The sequence below is a fragment of the Polypterus senegalus genome, chromosome 10, assembly GCF_016835505.1.
Source record: "Polypterus senegalus isolate Bchr_013 chromosome 10, ASM1683550v1, whole genome shotgun sequence".
In the NCBI taxonomy this organism is placed as follows: Eukaryota; Metazoa; Chordata; class Cladistia; order Polypteriformes; family Polypteridae; genus Polypterus; species Polypterus senegalus.
Genome location: NC_053163.1, coordinates 170481249 through 170502979, shown reverse-complemented (window position 1 = coordinate 170502979; position 21731 = coordinate 170481249). Strand labels below are relative to the sequence as shown.

Below are 21731 nucleotides of genomic sequence, written 5' to 3'. Positions count from 1 at the left end.
CTCTCCTCTGCACATGACCAAACCAACGCAATCTCGTTTCTCTGGCTTTGTCTCCCAACCGTCCAACTTGAGCTGACCCTCTAATGTCCTCATTTCTAAACCTGTCCATCAACATCATGCCCAATACAAATCTCAGCATCTTTAACTCTGCCATCTCCAGCTCTGTCTCCTGCTTTCTGGTCAGTGCCACCGTCTCCAACCCATATAACATAGCTGGTCTAACTACCGTCCTCTAGACCTTCCCTTTTACTCTTGCTGATACCCGTCTGTCACAAATCACTCCTGGCACTCTTCTCTACCCTTTCCACCCTGCCTACACTCTCTTCTTCACTTCTCTTCCACAATCCCCATTACTCTGTACTGTTGATCCCAAGTATTTAAACTCATCCACTTTTGCCAACTCTGCTCCCTGCATCCTCACCAATCCACTGACCTCCCTCTCATTCACGCACATGTATTCTGTCTTGGTGTTCCTACTGACATTCATTCCTCGCCTCTCTAGAGCAGATCTCCACCTCTCCAGGGTCTCCTCAACTTGCTCCCTACTATCGCTGCAGATCACAATGTCATCAGCAAACATCATAGTCCACGGGGACTCTTGTCTTATCTTGTCTGTCAGCCTGTCCATCACCATTGCAAATAAGAAAGGCCTCAGAGCTGATCCCTGATGTAACACACCAAACACACAAATATATAAAACGATCCTGATTTGCTAGAATAACTATTTACAAATACAAAAATTATTAAACACACCCCACAAACAAACCCCCACATGACGATGTTTACAGTCCTGAAAAAAAAGTCCTTACTGTAAATTATAGAAGTGATTCTGGAAATGGAAGCTAAGGTTAAATGATGGAAAGAAGTCCGGAAACACTCGTATTCAATAAACTGGTACCCGGAATATGGATAGTGAAATTCTGTCCTACTACCGGTGTCCAGAAGAATAGCCTCCTATCCAAGAGCATCGAAGGACTGAATTGGGAGGAAAATAACCCACCACCGTCCTTACATCTGGTGGCCGAGCACCATCCTTCTCCGCTACGAATGTCCAGTAACTGAAAATGTTTAGGAGCTGCTGCAGATGATGTTGATTAGAAAATGGTCCACTCGAAAAGTCCCACCACATCCTCCTCTTCCGGTTTTATTGGTACAGTGCATACAAACCACAAACTACAAATCCCAAAGCCCCTCTGTATCAGTGCAAACCTGTTTGAAGACACTGACCCAATTTACAAACAGAAATCGGTGCATCCAGTGTTGTCATTCATATTAACAAACACTCAACAGGACATTCTTACATAGAAACAAAAACCCCCTATGTGGCCCGCTACAACTTTAGGTGTCCACGAAGGCTAGAGAAGCATCCGCCAACAATGCTGGACAGATTATCCTAAACCAAAAATGTGACGTGAGCTGTGAAGGTGCAGTTCTAACCACTGCAGCTCTGCTTCTCCTTGAATTATAATTGTACTCCTCTTCTTCTTCTTCTCGGTTTTTATAGCAGTTCAGAGACCAATGTACAGTAAATGGTGCTTTACCAACACCTACTGAGCTGGAGTGTGAAGCAGAGACCTGGGGAGCATACCCTACCATTTGGCTGGGGGTTGGTGATAGTTTAAAAAAAAACCTCAAATAATATAATTTTAAAAATATAATTAAGCATTTTGATACACTATATTGCCAACACTGTCCTAATATAAAGTACTTTCCATTGTAAAAATAAGCTCCTGTTCAATAGATTTCAGTTTTTTGAAAAAGACGTCTTCTTTGCTCCTCAGATGCAGCACACTCCAGTAATATATGCTTTACTGTTCCAGTATAAATACATTTTCTACATAGAAAGACTAGACAAGTGACTCTTAAATATTCTTCTGATGTCCTTTCACACAAACAAGTCAAGGCTTAGGTGGTGGTCTCCTTCTGAAGTATCGGCGCATAGCCCACTCTCAACAATGATCACGATAACCAGCGTGACACTGCAGCATGGCTCCCGAGGAAATCTTTGCTAAGGCAATTGTAATATGGCAGGTGGTGCTGAACGTGCCATCATTGTTACTCTGGGCCTTCTCACAGCATGCTGAGATATTGAGTTTCCCAAGGGTCCAGGAGACTAGGATGTCTTCAGGATAAAAGCCATCGACTCGGCATGAATACTTGCCCGATGACCTGTTCCTTGTATCTGGGCTTCCTTGAATTTGTAAACGTGGCATCACTTGGGAAAAAAAAAAAGAATATCAGTCGTCTTGTTCTAAGTTTTAAAAAATATGAATAACTTTGAGTAAAGTAATCCATAAATTAAATGTATGTTTTTCTACTGCATAATGCTCTCAGTCTTTAACAATATGTTTGTTCCGTGTTTTGAAATAAGGACCTACGATGTCAACACACCCCATATTTTGTGTGTCAGACTTTAATGCACAGGTTGACTTTTCTGGAGTTGCTAACTGGTTGGAAGGTTGCAGGTTCGAATCCCATAAATGCCAGAAGTGTTTCCACTCCATTGGGCCCGTGAGCAAGGACCTTAACCAGCAATTGCTTCATCCTGGGTGTGACGCTAATCAGCCCTGCAAGCAGGTCCTTCAATTTACAGGGAGGACTTGGGGTTTGGTGGCAAGACTGGCACTCCAGCCACCGTTAAGAAAACTTCATGCTGTTCCAGTGGGGTGCAGAGGTGTCACCCCATGGCACGGCAGCACTCTGGTCCCAATCCAGGTGGTTAGTCGTGTAATGGTTGTGGCGATGCGCTGTATTACTGCATGTTCCCAACCTTACTGGCCAGTCTGGTGCAAGCTTGAACCCACATTGATGGAGTGATATTGGAAGTATCGAAAATCATTGGGAAAGGGGAGCACACGGGCTAACGGCTTTCCAGTGACTTATCTGTCCGGCATCTTTATCCAAGACTAGCCGTCCCCTGTGGCTCCACACATGTAGTAGTGAAACAGGACAGTGAGGTTGGGACCTGCCTGACTCCCCACTCCTGACGTCACACTTCCCCCTATCCTCGGCCGGCAGCCTCTGTCTGGCTCCTGCCAGCGAACCATAATTCTTAGTGTGATGAGAGAAGTCACAAAATCAACCGGAATGTTCAAGCAAATTATAGAAATAAATACGTTAAGTAGTTCTCTCGTGAAAAGCAGACAGACATACAAATGTTGGATTTTATATATAGAGAGATTACTTATCATATTTCAGATACAATTGGTGACATTTTTTTGTTTTTTTCAATTAGAGCACAGGCAGATGAAGTGACAGGCTGGTGGTCTCACAGTGGTGTCACTAGTGGGATCTGAGCCCACAGACTCAGGGTTTGAAGTGCATAGCGTTAGCCACTACACCACACAGCTGCTTAAAGTCCTGCTGCTGTCTTCCTCCTTTGCTGACGGTTAAGCGGCATCCATGAATTTTTTTACATAGTATGTCTGAGATGAGAATATAAAACAAAAATCAACGTAGACCTTAGTGTTCACATTTGCAGTGCACTATCTATTGGAATGCATTTCAGAATGCAATGCAGTAATTAAATGCACTGTATTTGTCATTCCAACAGATGGCACTGTTGTGCTTAATGCTTATTTTAATTTATTTTTTTTTAGCACTTCTTAAGCCTAAAGTTCATCTTTGATTTGATATAATATGTGAAATTATCTTTTTGCTGACTTTTTGGGGAACCAGAGCGAAGGGTCAGCCATTGTACAGCGCTCCTATCTTTACATCTGTTCTGGGGTTTTCATACCCAGAGAATCCATTTTTGATGTTTATTTTTGTTTGGGTAGTTAATTTTATGGTTATTAATTTAATAACATTTTCAATTCCATTTAACTCCAATTTGGGGCATTTGGAGAGTCTTGTGTTGCCCCTTGACTCACTAATGCTCCCATCATGCACTGGGGGTATGAGCTGATGACATCATCTACAGTGACAGTATATAAGGTCACTCCTCATAAGCCCCAAACTGTCCTGGCGATCACATGCGATTCTCTCTTTCTTATTTTGGTATTATATCCCAGCATGAATTAAAACATTGAATTTTGGTTTTGCATTATGGGTGTTGTCAATCAATTCCTTTTATCTCCACTTTGCTTTCTTTGACTACGCTATTCTCCCAGTCCTTCCATTCAAACCTCTTACATTCTCCATTTGAGATAGTAGAGGTGCCATTTGGTATGGGATTTGTGAAAGCAGTGCTGAGGTTTGTCATGCGCCATCTGTTGGAGAAGAGACGCAGAAACCCAACGAGCGCTTTGGCACACAGACACTTGTCCTTTTCGTTTTTTTGTTAAAGAGGAATGTAAAACATGACAAAGTCAGAATTTACACATACTAAGGATGACACATAAATTGGTGTTACTCATTTAAGGTGTCACGGTGACACAGAGGTTAACACCAGACCCAGAACCTTCAGTGTCTGGATGTTGTCCATGTGGAACTTTCAAATGTTTTCCCAGTGTCTCAGAGGGCTTTATTTTTTTTCCAAGGACATCTGGTTTTCCGCCAACATCTATAAAAGGTGAGCAATTAAAAATTTTGTTGGTGATTTCCAACTGGCAGAACGAGTGTGTGCGTGTGTGAGTGTGAATGGTTCCTGTGATGGACTGTGGGACCCTGCATTGGATTAAAGATTTGTTTAGAATGCTACGCTATGTTACGTTACGTGATGTGATGCACCAACATCTTTACCCTCTGCATACCTGTAATGACCGAGCTCAGGTTGAACGCTTCAGACATCCTCTGTTGTTCATTTTTGCCCTGCACACATTGGACAGCTGATCGGATGTCACCTTTCTCAGTCTGCAGAGTCAGACGACTTGTGTGCAGGGCACCATTACTGGCAGTAGTGAAGTGGTCCTGAGGAATGGCCTCGCCGTTTTTCAGCCACATGAATGTAGCATCCTTGTTGGCGTGACACTGCAACTCTAAAACTTCACCCACCTTCACTCGACCAGGGGGACCAATAATGGTGACATTCTTTGCTGAAAAAAAAATGTGAGGATAACGTCACAGAGTTAACATAATGTCGTTAAGCCAAGTGTGAACAAGGTGACAGATGAAAGACATTTTAAAGGAGCACAAGACCACGGCCTGACAGGGAGAAGAGTTGTGTTTTACAAATTTTTGTGATGTGGATCTTCCACTGCTTCCTCTCTCGTGCTGTAGGCCGTATTTCTAAGTAAACGTGCTGGCTTGCTAAAAGAACTAACACAGTTTAGTAATAACTCAGACATTGTAGGTGGCTTTTTATAACTACGTGTTATGTTTTGTAAAGACAATGAATGAAACAACAAGAAATAAAAAAATGAGACTGACTGACAATCTAAGATTTTCTTTTCTCTTTGTAAGAGACGGCGGGCAGCTGAGCACAGTCAGGATACCCCTGAGATTGAAAAATGGGGGAAGGCAGCTGTTTTAGGACAATGCCTCCCCCAAGATGTTAGATGGCAGCTTCCCTGAACTGCAGCGGCGCCCTGGATTCCCGCAGGGCACTATGGGACATGGAGTTCAGCAACACAGCCCTGCTGGGTACCATAGGGTACTGTCAGGCAAAGATGGTAGGAAACAAAGTTCTCATCTATCCTGGAAATACAAGTGGATCAACTTTGTGGATCGTGAGGACTTGCCTTCTCCATCTCACCTGGAAGTGCTGGCAAGTCACGTGGATGGAAAAGCAGAAACACATCCGGGTCGGGCACTATTTAAAGGACTGCTGTGAACCCAGCAGGCGAGCCAGAGTCGAGTGGAGGTGGACAAAGCTTGCTGGGTGGTGGTGAGGAAAAAGAGAGAGAGAAGAATATTGTGATATTGTGTTAATTTGATTGTCTATTGTGGCTGCGGTGCTTGGGGGGCACTGTACAAAAAGAAACATTCATTAAAAATACTTCTGGTGCTTTTGCCCTGTGTCCTTTGTGTCTTTCTGTTGGGTTTAAGGGTCCGACAGTTACCCCTAGCACCCAAATCTTATATAAATGTTTGTAAACCTGTCCATCCATTCACTTTCTAAAACCACTTATTGTGGATGAAATAAAGCGACAAATCATTCCCCGATTTGGAACAAAGAAACAGACCAGAAACTAGAATTGTGAGAACACCTTAGAGCAGGGGTCCCCAACTCCAATCCTGGAAGGCCTGAGTGGTTTCAGGTTTTCATTCTAACCCTTTTCTCAATTAGTGACCTGTTTTTGCTGCTAATTAACTCCTCTTGAATTAATTGAGTTGCTGTGGAAGTCTCAGACCCCTTAATTGTTTCTTTTTCCTTAATTAGCTGCCAAACAATAGTGAGATACAAAATGAGCCAAAACAGGACCAGCAAACTGAGTCCATCATAAAATATCTGAAAATAAAGAAAGATGAAGGTCTCAGGAATGTTGATTTTCTCAGGTACATAAAACGTTTTGCCAGCACTCTTAGAATAGAGAAAATTGGCAATTTAAGAAATGTCTGCTATTGCATAACGAGAGCAGTGACACGCCATGGAGTTAAAGAACGGGTTTAATTAAAAATGAGATTCAGAGCTTAATTAAGCAACTGATTGGAGTGAAATTGGTTGGAGTTTGAGGCCCTGACTGAGTTGGTCTTCTGTTGGCCCACACACATCACATTTTGTTTCTGTTTGGGTGCCATTTAAGGAAAGAAATGAAGCAATTCAGAGGAACAGTGAAGAAATTCAGGGCATTCTCTCTATTATAATAAAAAAATTTTGGGAAGAGTGATGAGACAAAGTAGAACATTGTAAAGAATTCCAAAACGCCACGATACACATGCAGAGCAGGTTAGAGATAATGGAAGCACAAATATTCAAAAGTCTCAAAAAAATCATAGTAAAGATCGCATTAGCACAAACAGAAATTATTGATCAGTGAAAAGAGATTGAATATATTGTTTGGATTTAAAATTTAAGTCGGAGACTTGTAGATCCTCTAATATGTGTTGCCATCAGGGAAAAGTAGTGTTTCATCCCAACAAAGAGGCGTATCCGCGAGAATTAAAAGATTTGTTGTTTAGTGAAAGTGAAATCCCGCAAGAAAAGACTTTATGCAATGAGATTTGGAAAAGTCCAGCCAACATCTAAAATATTTACAACCACGCACACGGTTCAGTCAGTTCTCATTAGTGTGAATGGTATTGTCTGACACATTTCTCGTAGAGAGAAAGAAACGATATTCACTCACGGGCAGTTATACGTTGCCTTGTCACAAATCAAAATTCAATGCGATATTGACGAAAAGGTAAAAGCCAAAATAGATCAAATATATGGACAGAGGTGATATGTCAGAAGTATGTAGATATTGCTCAGCTTTAAAGTTTAAGTAGGAGACTTGTAGATTGTCTAATTTGTGTTGCCATCAGGGAAAAGTAGAGTTTCTTCCCAATGAAGAGGCTTATCTGTATGAATTAAAAGATTTGTTGTTTGGTGAAAGTGAAATCCACATACGCGAGTGGTAGAGATGTGAAGTGGCTGGTGTGTAGCGCAGGCAGTAGGTTTGGCAAGCAAAGTGAGCAGGGGGCGAAGCCACCTAGTCAATTAAAATGAATGGAAAAGGAGTTAATTAGCAGCAAAAACAGGTCAGTAATTAAGAAAAGGGTTAAGAATGACAACTTGTAGCAACAGCGGCCCTCTAGGACCGGACTTTGAGAACCCTGCCTTAAATGAACAATCTGACCAGACCTCTTCAACAGAATGTGCCCTCCATACAAGAAGAGCAATAAGAAATCTGTCAGGGCTTACCTCTTTGAGGGGTACATATATTGCTTAAATAATTAGGAACAAATATTCACTCAAAGTAATTTCAGGAGGCTTTCAATGCAATTATATTGTTATTTTAACAATACAATTTTACATAAACATCAATGATTTTATAAAATATGGTCTTTTTACTAAGCACCGCTCCACTAAAACACCATCCATGTATTTTATGTTGAAAAGAAAGAGGAGGTTAGGAGTAGGCACTGACACAGCACTTTGCCGCACCCACAACACGACACACCAAATCAGGATCCAAATTAGGACCCGAGTGCAGCCATGCAACGGGTGACAACTCAGCACCACACTAGTTCAGATGGAGTGGAACAGGGTGAGGTTTTTAATGGTGGCTAGAGTGCCAATTCTGCCACCAACCTCCAGGTTTTTCGCTGCAGGTTGGAGGACTTACATGCAGATTAACGTCATACCCAGGACGGAGCAATTGCAGGTTAAGGGCCTCACTCAGGGGCCCAACAGAGCAGTGTCCCTTTTGGCACTGACAGGATTCGAACCGGCAACCTTCCGATTGCCAGTGCAGATCCTTTGCCTCAGAGCCACCACTCAATTGAAAAAAAAAGATTTCAAAAAGTAAAAGCTTAGTATTAATACGTCAGCAAGAAAAATGAAAACACTGAAAAGGCAGTATTATTTCAAAAAGATAATGTAATTGTAGCAATTAAATGAGAATAAAAACTAACCCTAATAGAAATCCTAATGTTATCGATCCACTCAAAAAATAAAACGTTTATTCCTAATTTTGTCTCTATTGGCTTCTCACTTCTTGTTCCCAGGAGGAAGCCTAACAGTGGCTATTTACTCAGATAGGATAGTTTTTCAAACATTCCTCTCCTGCTCTCAAACGCAGTGGCACTTCACACACATACAGTGCCCATCCACACTGGGCACGCAGGGTTTTTTCTTTCTTCTTTCTTTGATACGTCGTGAAAGCATGCCTGACGTTACCGGTATCATTCATTTTATTATTTCCAAAAGTAGGGTCGCTGTCACTATAGTCGGAATGCACTTCACTCTCATTGTTGGAAGGGATTTCCGCACAAAGCAAACGGTAAATTTCCTCATAAGACAATTGTCATAACTGATGTTATTCAAGGGTGGTGGTGAGCTGCATTGACCATATGGAAGTACGGCTCTTAAGAGAAGAAACTCTTTTGTAAATACAGAAAATGGCTTCTGCATTATTTCCTGAATGAATACTTAATCATATTTAAAAGTTTACTCATCTAAATTATTAGAAGCACCAGTGGAATATTCATAAAACCACAGCCGTAACTACAATAGCGTCCACTTAGCGTCAGACTTCAACTCAAGATGTGAACATGTGACCGAAACGCGGCCCAGTACTTTTGCTGCCATCTAGCGAGTCATAGCTAAACGCAGGCGTGTGGTTCGTATGGATTGCAGCCGCCCGTGAAGTGCACAGTAAATAATATATATGTAAAAATACTTTCTAAAAACTATACTTATATTAAGTTAAAAAGTGTAATAAAAAGTAAAAAATAAGTCTCTCATACATCACTCATGTAGAGAAAAGCCAAGCAAAACGACACCTTTTAGAAATGATGAAATTCGCTCTGACACGTAATCGATCCTCTTTTGGACAAGATTGCTACTTGCAACAAATGGAGACTGCAATGGGCTGTCGGTTTGCACCTCACTATGCAAACCTATTTATGGCAAAATTGGAGGAGGATTTCGTGTCAATGTGCATCTTAAAGCCAATGTTGTATCTCCGTTACATAGATGACATCTTCATAATCTGGACTGCCAGTGAGAAGGACCTCCTCCATTTTCATAATGAACATAATTCTTTTCACCCCAACATAAAGCTGAAGCTGAATTACTCAAAAACAGAAGTCAGCTTCCTTGACACCACCGTTAAACAGAAAGACAACACCCTTGTAACTTCTGTTTTTCACAAACCAACAGACAGACGGACCTACCTAAGAAGTGACAGCTTCCACCCCAAGCATATAAGGTGCTCTATTATTTTTAGCCAAGCAATACGATATAATCTTATCTGCTCAGTCCTGACAGACTGGGATCAACAACTGCAGGAGCTCAGACAAGATTTCATCAGACGAGGTTATACCCCCAAAACGACAGACACTCAAATAAAAAGAGCTACTGCCATACCCAGAGACAACCTTCTGGAATATAAAAACAAAGACAACAAGAACCGCATCCCCCTTATTGTCACCTACAACCCACATCTTGAAACACTTCGAAAAATTCTAAAAGAACTTCAGCCAATGCTAAACAACGACCAAACACTGAAAAATGGATTTCCTGAACCTCCCCTCCTGGCATAAAGACAACCACCAAACCTTCAGCAACTAATTGTCCGAAGCTCCCTAAGTGAGCCAACAGAAAATGGAACCTCTCCCTGCCTACAGAAAAGATGTAAAACGTGTGGCCACATTTACAATACAGTCCGTACCACACTACCGACTTACACATCACATAAAGGGATTTTTTTCCTACAGATCACCTAATGTGGTCTACCTAATTCTCTGCATGAAATGTCCTGACACTGCACTCTATGTGGGAGAAACTGGACAAACACTCCGCCAGAGGATGAATTTCCACAGGGTCCACATTAAACGTGGCAACACAGATGTTCCTGTAATGGCCGACTTCAACAGCCATGGACACTGTGAGAGGGACTTTAAAGTCACAGGGCTTATGGGCAACTTCAGAACACAGCAAGAGAGAAAAGAATGGGAAGTCAAACTTATGCTAAAACTGAATACATTACAACATGGCTTGAATACAGACAAGAGTTTATTGTAAGGTATGAGGATTGTTTGCATCTCTCAGACTGACACAGACAACCTGACTACAGATCCACATAGTTTTGAAAAACTCATTACAGACTTCAAAAGACTTTGTTGGACAGTTATCTTATCCAAAGATTTTGACCATACATTGTTCTTCTCTCTCTTGTTAAATTAACCTTAGCCTGAATGAATCTTTAATTTTTGACATTTAAGATTTCTAATTTAAAGATTTACCAATGTTGTTTCTTGTCATAGTGTGTGTATATAAACACAGGGAACTCCAGTTTCTGTATTACATCTCGCCTGAAGAAGGGGCCTGAGTTGAATCGATAGCTTGCATATTGTAATCTTTTTAGTTTGCCAATAAAAGGTGTCATTTTGCTTGACTTTTCTCTACATTCATAATGGCTAACATGGTACAACACCCTAGTACTACCTTTTATTGGCTAACTAAAAAGATACGGTGGAGCACTTTAAAAAACTGCTAAAAACTCATTACTTTAACATGGCTTTCTCATAACTTCATTTTAGTTTAATCCTGATGCTCTGTATATTCAATTAATTATCATTACTATTCATGGTGGCTCCAAAATCCGTACTGACCCCTATTCTCTCTTCTGTTCTTTTTCCGGTTTTCTGTGGTGGCGACCTGCGCCACCACCACCTGATCATATCACCATGATGTTCCTACATTGATGGATGAAACGCCAGAAGTCCATGTGACTGTCATCATCAAGTCCTTCCATGAGAACCTTGAATACAATGAGGACTGATTGAGATCATTTATGTTAGGTAGGATGCCTAAAGGGGGGCTGGGTGGTCTCATGGCCTGGAACCCCTGCAGATTTTATTTTTTCTCCAGCAGTAATAAGTTTTTTTTTGTTTTTTCTCTCCTCCCTGGTCATCGGACCTTACTTTTATTCTATGTTAATTAGTTTTCTCTGATTTTAATTCTTACTTTGTCTCTTTTCTCTTTCTTCATCATGTAAAGCACTTTGAGCAACATTATTTGTATGAAAATGTGCTATAGAAATAAATGCTGTTGTTGTTGATTCATGTATTGTCTTTGAAAGTGAGTAAGTGTGCAAAATTTCAAGTCATTTGGACAACAGGAAGTGGGTTAAATATCGATTACAAGATTTGTACGAGACAACAAACAGGTGAAGTTAATATAAAGCGTGGTAATAATAACAATAAAAAAACAAATGTGGAGAGCAGAACTAACCACAGGCCATATATAGTTGCTATAAGCCACCACCCTTTAAAGAGTTAGTGAACCATAAAGATCAAGATGATTTCACCCCTAAACGTTTTGGACTCTCCCTTAAAAAGATTCAATCCACTGTCATGTCATTCCTCCTTCTAATGTTCTACCAGCTCTGTACTGCTAGTTCAGTATCTACTCGAAGCCAGAAAGTCACGTTTGTATTTAAAGCAACAGCAAAGCATCCATCCATCCAAATCTGTCCTGAGTTGCTGCTGCTTGACTTCTTCTCGGTAGCTTCGGCTCTCTGATGTTCCACCCTACGCAGTAAAACTGAATTTCAAAGAGCCAAGAAGCAGCAGTTTTCAGGCTTACAGCTGCCATTGCCTCACTTTCTGTCACCTTCTCTCACATTCTCATCCACAACGCAGCTCGGTTACGGCTCACATATCGTCACTTACGGTACCTTGAGAATCACAGACGAGCCTGGAGATGAGGCAGGTCACCACTACACCGAGGGTCGACATGGCTGGGCAAGTGAAGGACCACAAAATGAGTATAAAAGTAATATATTAGCATGTGAAAATATATTCTTTAAACCTAGTGACACTTCTTGTTGGCTAACTAGAAAGATTTACAATATGTAAGCGTTCGAGGCAACTCAGTCTCCTTCTTCCGGCAAGATATCCTTAAACCTTGGAAGAGAAAGTTAAGAGCATAAAAAGAAAATATTCTTGAGCAATTCAGAAATTATCAAGCATTTCAAAGGAAATTAAAAAGAAAAACAGTCGTAGGAGGAAGCCTGTCACCGCCCCAAGACGTCCAGCTGTAATCTCATTTCCACATCGGAGATTCTGAGTGTAACACCCCTTGATTTGGAGGCATCAGTTTTTATAACTTCATGTCATGTTTGATTCTGCTTTTTTCTTAAATTGCTGCTGCATAATGCCTGCATGACAAGAAGAATGTAAACCCCTAATAAGAATAAAAAGATTGTTTCAAATACAGTGGATTCAGAAAGTACTCGGACCCCTTCACTTTTTTTTCCACGGCCTTGTGGCTAAAATCATTTACGTTCATTTTGCTAAATCAAGCAACACTCGAGGAATAAAAATTTAAGAAAAGAGATCTCCTTACTGGGCGACATGGTGGCGCAGTGGTACTGCTGCTGCCTTGCAGTTAGGAGACCCGGTTGCACATATTCTCCCGTGTCTGCGTGGGTTTCCTCCGGGTGCTCCCGTTTCCTCCCACAGTCGAAAGACATGCAGGTTAGGTGGACTGGCGATCCTAAATTGTCCCTAGCGTGTGTGTGCCCTGCGGTGGGCTGGCGTCCTGCCCGGGGTTTGTTTCCTGCCTTGCGCCCTGTGTTGGCTGGGATTGGCTCCAGCAGACCCCCGTGACCCTGTAATTAGGATATAGTGGGTTGGATAATGGATGGATGGATATTATTATTAGCACCCGTTGTTCCAAAATGGATTTATAATTTTAAATGAATGAGTCCACTTATCATTCGGGGTCATTTTTGCTAAATCGCTTGTAATTCGACCTCTCCAAATTAGAATCATTGCTGTTATTGAACTATCTGGAGTATAAACACATGTTTGGTCTCTTTGTAAAGGTAACATTCTCTAGTTTCACCCTTAGTAGTCAGAATCACTGTAGGTGTGACTGATCAAAAGTTATGCACATTAGAACTCACAAAAAAACCGAATTTTTTTGTTCTCGCCTAAGTTTTTTTATGAAAATAAAGGAAAATAAAGCTGCAGTAGGTAGGTGGGGACAGAAACACATTTCAAATTTGAAAAGAATACCAGTCAAAATGACATTTTTTACACCAGTTTTTATGTGGGCATGCCCAGGGGCTTTTTAGAGGGACCATTATCCACATTTTGGACCGTATGTTAAAAGTGTAATAACTTTGAATGCTTCAACCCACAGATATCAATGAGGGCTCTACTGAAAGCTTACACCTAAAGGAATCTCTATCTACACACAGTGTCACTCTATTAGTTATAAAAATAATAAAAACAATAAAAAATACACATTTCTATGTAAAAATAGTCAATACAAGTTATGGGCCAAAAATATATTTATATTTTTATTTTTACTTTTTTTATAAAATGCACACAAACTATATATATTTCTTTTACAAACTGTTACAACACAGCTCAGCGTTTTTCCATGTGCCACTTGATGGCAGCAATCACTAGCAAGCAGAAAGCACAAGGGCGTGGCACACGTCGCTCTCTGCCATTAGACGTCTCCTGGGCCGATTGATTACTTTCACGCCACGTACATGCATCTATTATTTAATCGAGAGTGTATTTACGTTTAAACTTCTACTTTTATTCATATTTAAACTGCGAAAAAATTTGGCGAAATCACAATAAACAACCACGCACCAACTCTGCAGACTGGCACAAATGCCACCTTCACGCAGCTCCGATCGTTTTGTTTACAAGTTAGTATGGCAAGTTACATATCAAAATGCTCGGCTGCTCATTGGCTGTAAGTTTTGAGTGTCAGTCACAGTGTCCAATCAAACTGGTAGATTCTACCAGAGTTCAGAGCTATACGTAACTCTCAAAGCTTTCTGTGACACTGGTTGGCTATACGAGGTGCCAGTCAACCCCAGACCCGTCGTAATTGGCCAACTTAGGTGTCTTTCGGAAGCTAACACTTCCGTGTTTCATGCGGTAGCATGGTTATCGCCGACAGAAACAAATTACATCTAATATGAGCAATATAAGTGAAAAAAAATTACTTAGGTGGTCTCAAGTTATGAAACGTTTTCTGGAGTTTTTGTCCCTTTGAGAATATATCGTGTGTTTTGGACCTAAATCGTTTTACTGGATTATATTCCCTGGAGCCTTACGGACACAATGGGATCAATACTGCTCGGAAATATTGATGTTTGACTTGCAGGGGGTCTTCAAAGGTAGGGAAAGTCAACTCTTAAAAGTATGTACTTCTCTGTAAAAAAGGCTTTAGTGTCAGTGCTGTGGTTGTTGTGTGTCAAAATGGTTTATATCATCGGAAAGACGAGACTTTGAAGTTTCATTTGATGGGTAGGGTGTCGAGATGCATGGCAGATGGGCATGCCCACATTACTGTAACGTTTTTGAACCGCTGTTATGTCCCGGGACCGGTACGTGTGCGCGTTAAGAGGCTAATAGAGTTTCAGTTAATTAAAAACAACACAGATTTATTCTGTCATATAAATGCAATATCTTTTTAGTTACCAGTTGATCAAGTAATAAGTCACTTCTTCAAATAATTTAATGATATTTTCGTAATTCTTTCATTTACATAAATTCAGGAATGCCCATTATGCCGAGAAGAAAGCGCAAGTTCAAAGGCTATTCCTTTTTTTCGAAAAGGGCAGAACAAACTCAAGTAAAGGGCCGATGCTCCAAGATTCAATTTCAGTTGCTGGCTATGTAGAGATTTCCATTCGTATTTAACCAAAAACCCAGATTTACTGAGAAAAATATACAAGAATGTAGATAAATTCAAATAAAGTAAATTGAAAAGTGTAAAATTATTTATATTTCCCTAGAAGTGAATTTACCATGGGCATCATTTTTTACAGGTTTATGACAGTTAAGCTGTCCCAATAAGAATGGAAGGAATGAAGTCTGTTAATTTAAGAGGCTTGACGTATTCAAAATATTTAATGGGTTATTAGATAGCCAGTCACTGTGATTGTGGCCATCATATCATAATTATAGGGATAAACTGCTACTAAAGGTTTATATCATTTAAAAAAGAAAAATAAGAGAGTATAAAGGCATATTATGGCATCAAATGGAAAGGCGTCCTCAAAAGTCCTCATTTTTCAACCCAAATGTCCTCATTTCCAGAGAAGGAGAGTTGGCAGCCCTTCACTTGTGCCTATCTATGAACTTGTCACTGCAGTCTGCGCCTGCACTCAGTGGAGAGTGTTACACAAAAATAAACGTAAGGGTCAGAGGACACAAGTGCAGGTTCTGAAGTGCCTTCGTATTCTCAATAAACTGGAGATGAAATCCTCATTTGACAGTTTTCTTTAATGACCAACACCACTAAGAGTTTGGAGCCTCAAACATGAGACACAACAAGCGGCTACAGAGCTAGACGAGTTACTTATTTGGATGTCGGATGGGGACGAATGCAATGAAGGTTTCCACTCCTAACAGGAATTGTTTATTTGTTTTTCTCTTTCCTATATGGCAATCCCAACCTTAATTGAAATGTGTGCTCATTCAAGAGTAATTTTTTGCTCAAAAAACATTTTGGTTTCTAATTAAGACACAAAAAATAATAATAAAAACAATAAAATTAAGAATGTTGCCCACCTTTCACAGTCAAGGTGACCCCCGGTCCTGAGGCGTACACTTTGTTCTCATCTGCCTTTGCGTATTTCTCACAGTAATACTCTCCTGTGTCGCTGACTCTGAGGTCTCTTATTGTGATGCTATATCTGAGAGTGTTGTACTCCACTGTCCAGGTCACTCGAGGGTCGTTCGTATCTCCATATTTGGGGACTGGTGAGTAGAAGTGTGTGCGCTTGATGCCAGCACCTCTGTACCATCTCACCGGTCCCAGCACAGTCTCACTTGACATGTGGCAGACTAAAGTGACGTCACTTCCCTCCATCTTCTCAATGTGACCCTGAGGCTGAAGTACGCTGAACCCTGTAACACCAGGAGAAGATGAAGCTACTGTAACTTGGATGAAGAGTTAAAATAATAAAAACTAGCTTGGAGTAGATCCAAACATTTTCTGATGCAAGAGGAGATCAACCAAAGAGGGAGTGATTCTGACTAAAAACAGTTTAGGTAACAAGGAATCATCATTATTTATTCAAGATGATATGTATTCATTCTTCAGTCATTTTAATCTTTTGGTCAGTGCTCAGTCTTTTTCAGCTTATCAGAACGTTAGAACAGGCCTTTCAGCCCAACAAGCTTGTCCATCCTATCCACCTAGATTATCCAAAGTAACATCAAGTCGAGATCTGATGGTTCCTAAAGTCCTGCTCTTCTCCACACTATTTGATAATTTATTCCATTTGTCTGTTGTACTTTGTATGAAGAAAAATCTTTCTAATGTTTGGGCAAATTTTTTCCATAATACGTTTCTAACTGTGTCCTGGTAATGGGGACCTGAGCCGGGAATCAAAGGGACTGCACCTGTTAGTGGAATGTCTCCTCATGCTGCGAGATCCAAAGAGGGTAAGCCAGGGAGACATTGGCTTTAGAAGGAAGCAGTGGGGCTCATACTTTTAGAAATAAAGACTATCTCTGGATTTTAACCTCATTTTGGAATATTTATTAGTTATTTATTTAGAATATTTTGACCACTGCAATCACTTTGATTTTATTGGATTACTAGGGGGCTCTTCCCCATGCTCGCTTCGCTTGCCCACCCCTGGGTTTGGTTTATCGGATATGCAATTTAAAGAGATTGTTAGCTTCATGGGAATTGTTACATATGCATTATGTTTCATCTATAACGTTTTGTCCTTATACACTGTATATGAGCTGAGAGCCCTGGATCTGTGTGTGCTCAAAGCCGTTACATGACTGAGTGTTTTCCTGCCCGTGGTCTTATTTGATACTGGTTCTAAGTAGTGTGTGTTTTGCAAGAATCTCATGTTCTACGTTCCTGCGAGATGGTCAAGAGTCAATCTCTTGGCACAAAGTCTCATGTTTAAGGTCCCCATGAGATGCTCCATGGAAAATCTCTTTCGTCTCGTGGGTCTTTTAAGTATCTTCCATGATCTTCACGTGAAGATCACATTTCGTCTCCCTAGTCTTTCCCTCCCAGGATTTTTTTTTATAATAGAGAGATTTATTAAATGATTCCTGAGGGTGTTGATGGACAAGTATAGAGAAGGACAGAAGGAGCTGCATTGCGTCTTTGTGGACCTGGAGAAAGCATATGACAGTGGGCCTCGAGAGGAGCTGTGGTACTGTTTGAGGAAGTCGGGAATGGCAGAGAAGTATGTAAGAGTAGTTCAGGATATGTACGAGGGAAGTGTGACTGTGGTGAGGTCTGCGGTAGGAGTGGCGGATGCATTCAAGGTGGAGGTGGGATTACATCAGGGATCGACTTTAAGCCCTTTCTTATTTGCCTTGGTGATGGACTGGCTGACAGATGAGACTGGACAGGAGTCCCCGTGGACTGTGATGTTTGCTGATGACATTGTGATCTGTAGCGATAGTAGGGAGCAGGTTGAGGAGACCCTGGAGAGGTGGAGATGGAGAAGAGAGGAGAGGAATGAAGGTCAGTATGACCACCAAGACAGAATACATGTGTGTGAATGAGTGGGAGGTCAGTGGAATGGTGAGGATGCAGGAAGTAGAGTTGGTGAAGGTGGATGAGTTTAAATACTTGGGATCAGCAGTACAGAGTAATGGGGATTGTGGAAGAGAGATGAAGAAGAGAGTGCAGGCAGGGTGGAGTGGGTAGAGAAGAGTGTCAGGAGTGATTTGTAACAGATGGGTATCAGCAAGAGTGAAAGGGAAGGTCTACAGGATGGTAGTGAGACCTGCTATGTTATACGGCCTGGAGACGGTGGCACAGGAGACAGAGCTGGAGGTGGCAGAGTTAAAGATGCTAAGATTTGCTTTGGGTGTGACAAGGATGGACAGTATTAGAAATGAGGACATTAGAGGGTCAGTTCAGGTGGGACAGGTGGGAGACAAAGTCAGAGAGGCGAAATTGCGTTGGTTTGCACATGTGCAGAGGAGAGATGCTGGGTATACTGAGAGAAGGGTGCTAAGGATAGAGCTGCTAGGGTAGAGGAGGAGAGGAAGGCCTAAGAGAAGGTTTATGGATGTGGTGAGAGAGGACATGCAGGTGATGGGTGTGACAGAATAAGATGACGAGGACATAAAGATACGGAAATAGATGATCCGCTGTGGCAACCCCTAACTGGAGCAGCCAAAAAAAGAAGAAAGAAGTGACATGTTTTGCAGCATCACCAGGCAAGTCCAATCCAATCCATGATGATATTACGTATTGGCAGGCCTGCAGTTTACATGAATTTAGACTTTGGGAGTTCGGAGGCTCAGAGCCTAATCAGAGGCACAACATGTTCTAGTCTGCCTTACAGAGAAGTGCACATTTCCAAATTTGGCGACCTTTCGTGTGCCATAGTGGATGTGAGCAGAAGAAGTTTTGAAGGACATCACATGTAAATATACATTATTATCGTAAATATTTTTTTTATTACTGCTTTGTCACCAGCATGTAATCTGATTGAGTAAGATTTAGTTGCGAATAAATTACTAACACTTCTGCTAGACACTGCACAGGGGCCTTCAGCATCCAGCTACACCACTGACTTCACGGCAAACAAAAACACACTGTTGTAAAATGTACATACTGCAAACATAACACATACATTTCACCGTATATTACTGAGCACACAATGCAAAACCTTTCAAATTGCAAACAAGAAATGTCAAGATGCTACATGGAGAATCAGAGCCCATTGGGTGACTTTGTTGCAATCTCCACTGAAGCTCAACAGGAGACGCTTTCAAGACTACTAGGGTGAAGCATTCAGGAGAAACATCTGAGAAGCAGGAGATGAAAGCCAAGGTCTCCATTTTTATTCCTTTCTGATCTCATTGTTGTTGAGGAGAAACCAAAAAGAGACGAAAGAGATCTCATTTTTTGATTTTTTATTATTGTGGAAATGGGAGAGGGAGAGAGAGAGACACAGACACACACAAAAATATAACAAAAACAAAGCTAAAGAACCTAAAGAAAAAAACTCCATTTATTTCCAAAAAAATACTCGATAAAAATGGAGACAGTCACAATCAAAAATAGAAGTAAGGTAGGAGGACAATCTAAACTTGGCTATCGAGCTCCACAGGATTTACCCAGCCAGACACCCTCCACAATTCAAATAGTTCAATGACCAGTTGCCACCAGGGTGTCTACCTTAAGAACAATTACATTTTCTTCTAACAACCACTAAAACAGCCAACGCCAGACCATCCAACCCTAACTGTCCATACCTCACCTTGTTAAACTCAAGTCCTTCTCCCCTCTCTCTACCCTAAACCAGCATATTTTTGAACTTGCCCGCCACCCACAAACCCAAGTGACTTAATCACAGTAGGCAGGTAACGGTGACACGACTCGATTAAGTCATCTGCTCCGAGTGGATTCAGAGTTGGCCATAACAAGTCCCAGTAAAGCAGAATGATGGATGATTTCACTAAGTTGACAAGCTGCCACGTCCAGGCACACACGGTCACCATCGTCTCTCTTTGTCACCTTCTCTCACCCCCTCATTCCAATCCCACACCAACCAGTAACCGCTCAGATGTTTTTGACTTACGGTACCTTGACAGACACGGCCAACCGGCAGGCAGATCAGGCACGTCAACACAATGCTGAGGTTCGGCATAGCTGGTCAAGTGAAGAGACAAAAAAGAAATGTAAAGAAAATATCTGAATGCTTGAGACAACCACATAGGAAAATGTATTCTTTCAAAGTTAGGAAGAGGAAGTGAACACCACAAAAAGAAATAATGTCTTATGCAACACAGTGATGATAAAAAATGAAAAACTAGAAAAGGCTGAAAAAAAAAAAAAGTACGTGCTTCAGGGAGTGGCATCAAGCTCATAATGATGTTCTGCTGATCTCCAGCTGTGGTGGTCCAATACATGAAAATCTAAACATAATGTCCCTTAACTTACAGGCCAAACATTTTACCTTTTCAATTGCTTCTGGACATTGCATTCAGTATAAGAACACCTTATTAAAAGGAATTCTTTCTAGGTGTTTGATCAGTGTAGGCCAATGTCACCTCTTCTTTAATTTATTAGTAGATTTCAACCCTCCTACTTTCTAAATATCAGCAAATCTAGACCCCGGGGTTTCATGTAAGTTTATCAAGCTTTCTTTGCATACTCATTGTAAATGTTATTGAACAATATTTAATGGAAAGTTCATGTTATAGATAATGGATTTTATAGTGTGTTACATAACCTTATAAATATATAGTTTTAAATATCTAAATTTAAAAATATGATGTATATAGTAAATTTACATGTTCCAATTTGTTTGTTATTAAGTGAATTTAATATGTACTGTATGTAAAGTAATGTCTCGCGAGAACACACTTAATGGTTATTAGGAGAACATGAGAAGGACCTGCCCCAAAGAATCATAGGTGGGCGGATGTCTCTCGCGAGGCTTTGCCATGTTGCAAAAAGGATTTCAAACTGAACCATCTGAAGCTAAAACAAAGTGATTTAAAGACCTCTTTTCATGACAAGCGGCCAACGAGGTATTTTATTTGTAAAATGTCTTTTGTTTCATGTTTGCACTAAATGTTTTGTATTTCATCGTATGTGTATGAAAGTTACTGTGTATTCACTAAAGTATTTTGTACTGATTACTCACTATATAGTTCTCACGGCGTGCTGGCGTGACGGAGTGAGTAACAAGAGCCCAAGCAATAAACGCCCGTTTAAAAGGACCGACCTGTGTCTGTTTTGTTGTGAAGAGAGCTACAGTGAGAACTCGACTGCTCAATACGGGTAGGAGAAACGACGCGACGAGGATCCGATGCAGCAGATAAGCCGAGCCCATAACGCATTGTCCGCATAGTTATTATAAACAACGGTGATTAGACTGTGTTAAAGTGCAGATTTTTCAAGCCAAAACCAGTAGGAGCTCTACCACAATAGTAAAGTTAACTTGGTGTGAGAAGTGGTTTAGCTTGGAAACTGCAACTAAGGACTCAGATCTGTTAACCTTGCATTCTGTGGTTAATGTGGAGATAAATCCAATGTGTTTGCATTCATAGTCGTTGTGTTATAAGGCTTAAAGAGCAAATAGTAGTAAAGTTAATGATTTTTTGTAAATATTGAAAAAAGGTACCCCATTACAAGTGAAAACTAAAGATTTCTAAGTAATTTTGAGTTTTATGAGAATTAATGTAGTTTAAAGAGCACCTTTAGTGAATTTAAAGGG

At 40.8% G+C, this 21731-nt stretch overlaps 1 protein-coding gene across 1 annotated transcript; it reads right to left on the bottom strand.

Moving 5' to 3' along the window:
* Positions 1-1144: 1144 nt before the first annotated feature.
* LOC120538056 (signal-regulatory protein beta-1-like) lies at positions 1145-20166 on the bottom strand. The gene is made up of 4 exons (XM_039767460.1): positions 20093-20166; positions 16081-16419; positions 4695-4976; positions 1145-2215 (listed from the first exon to the last, which is right to left on the bottom strand). The coding sequence occupies exons 1-4, from the start codon at positions 20154-20156 to the stop codon at positions 1950-1952; spliced, it is 951 nt and encodes a 316-aa protein (XP_039623394.1). The 5' UTR covers positions 20157-20166; the 3' UTR covers positions 1145-1949.
* Positions 20167-21731: the final 1565 nt, after the last annotated feature.

What these genes read in the sequence shown, in the direction of transcription:
- LOC120538056 (XM_039767460.1), bottom strand. Translation starts at nt 20,156, where the DNA reads ATGCCGAACCTCAGCATTGTGTTGACGTGCCTGATCTGCCTGCCGGTT. An exon ending in GGTTGGCCGTGTCTGTCAAG is followed by an intron (nt 16,420 to 20,092) that starts GTACCGTAAGTC and finishes CTGGTGTTACAG; the next exon opens with GGTTCAGCGTACTTCAGCCT. An exon ending in CCTGAGCTCGGTCATTACAG is followed by an intron (nt 2,216 to 4,694) that starts GTATGCAGAGGG and finishes TTTTTTCCCAAG; the next exon opens with TGATGCCACGTTTACAAATT.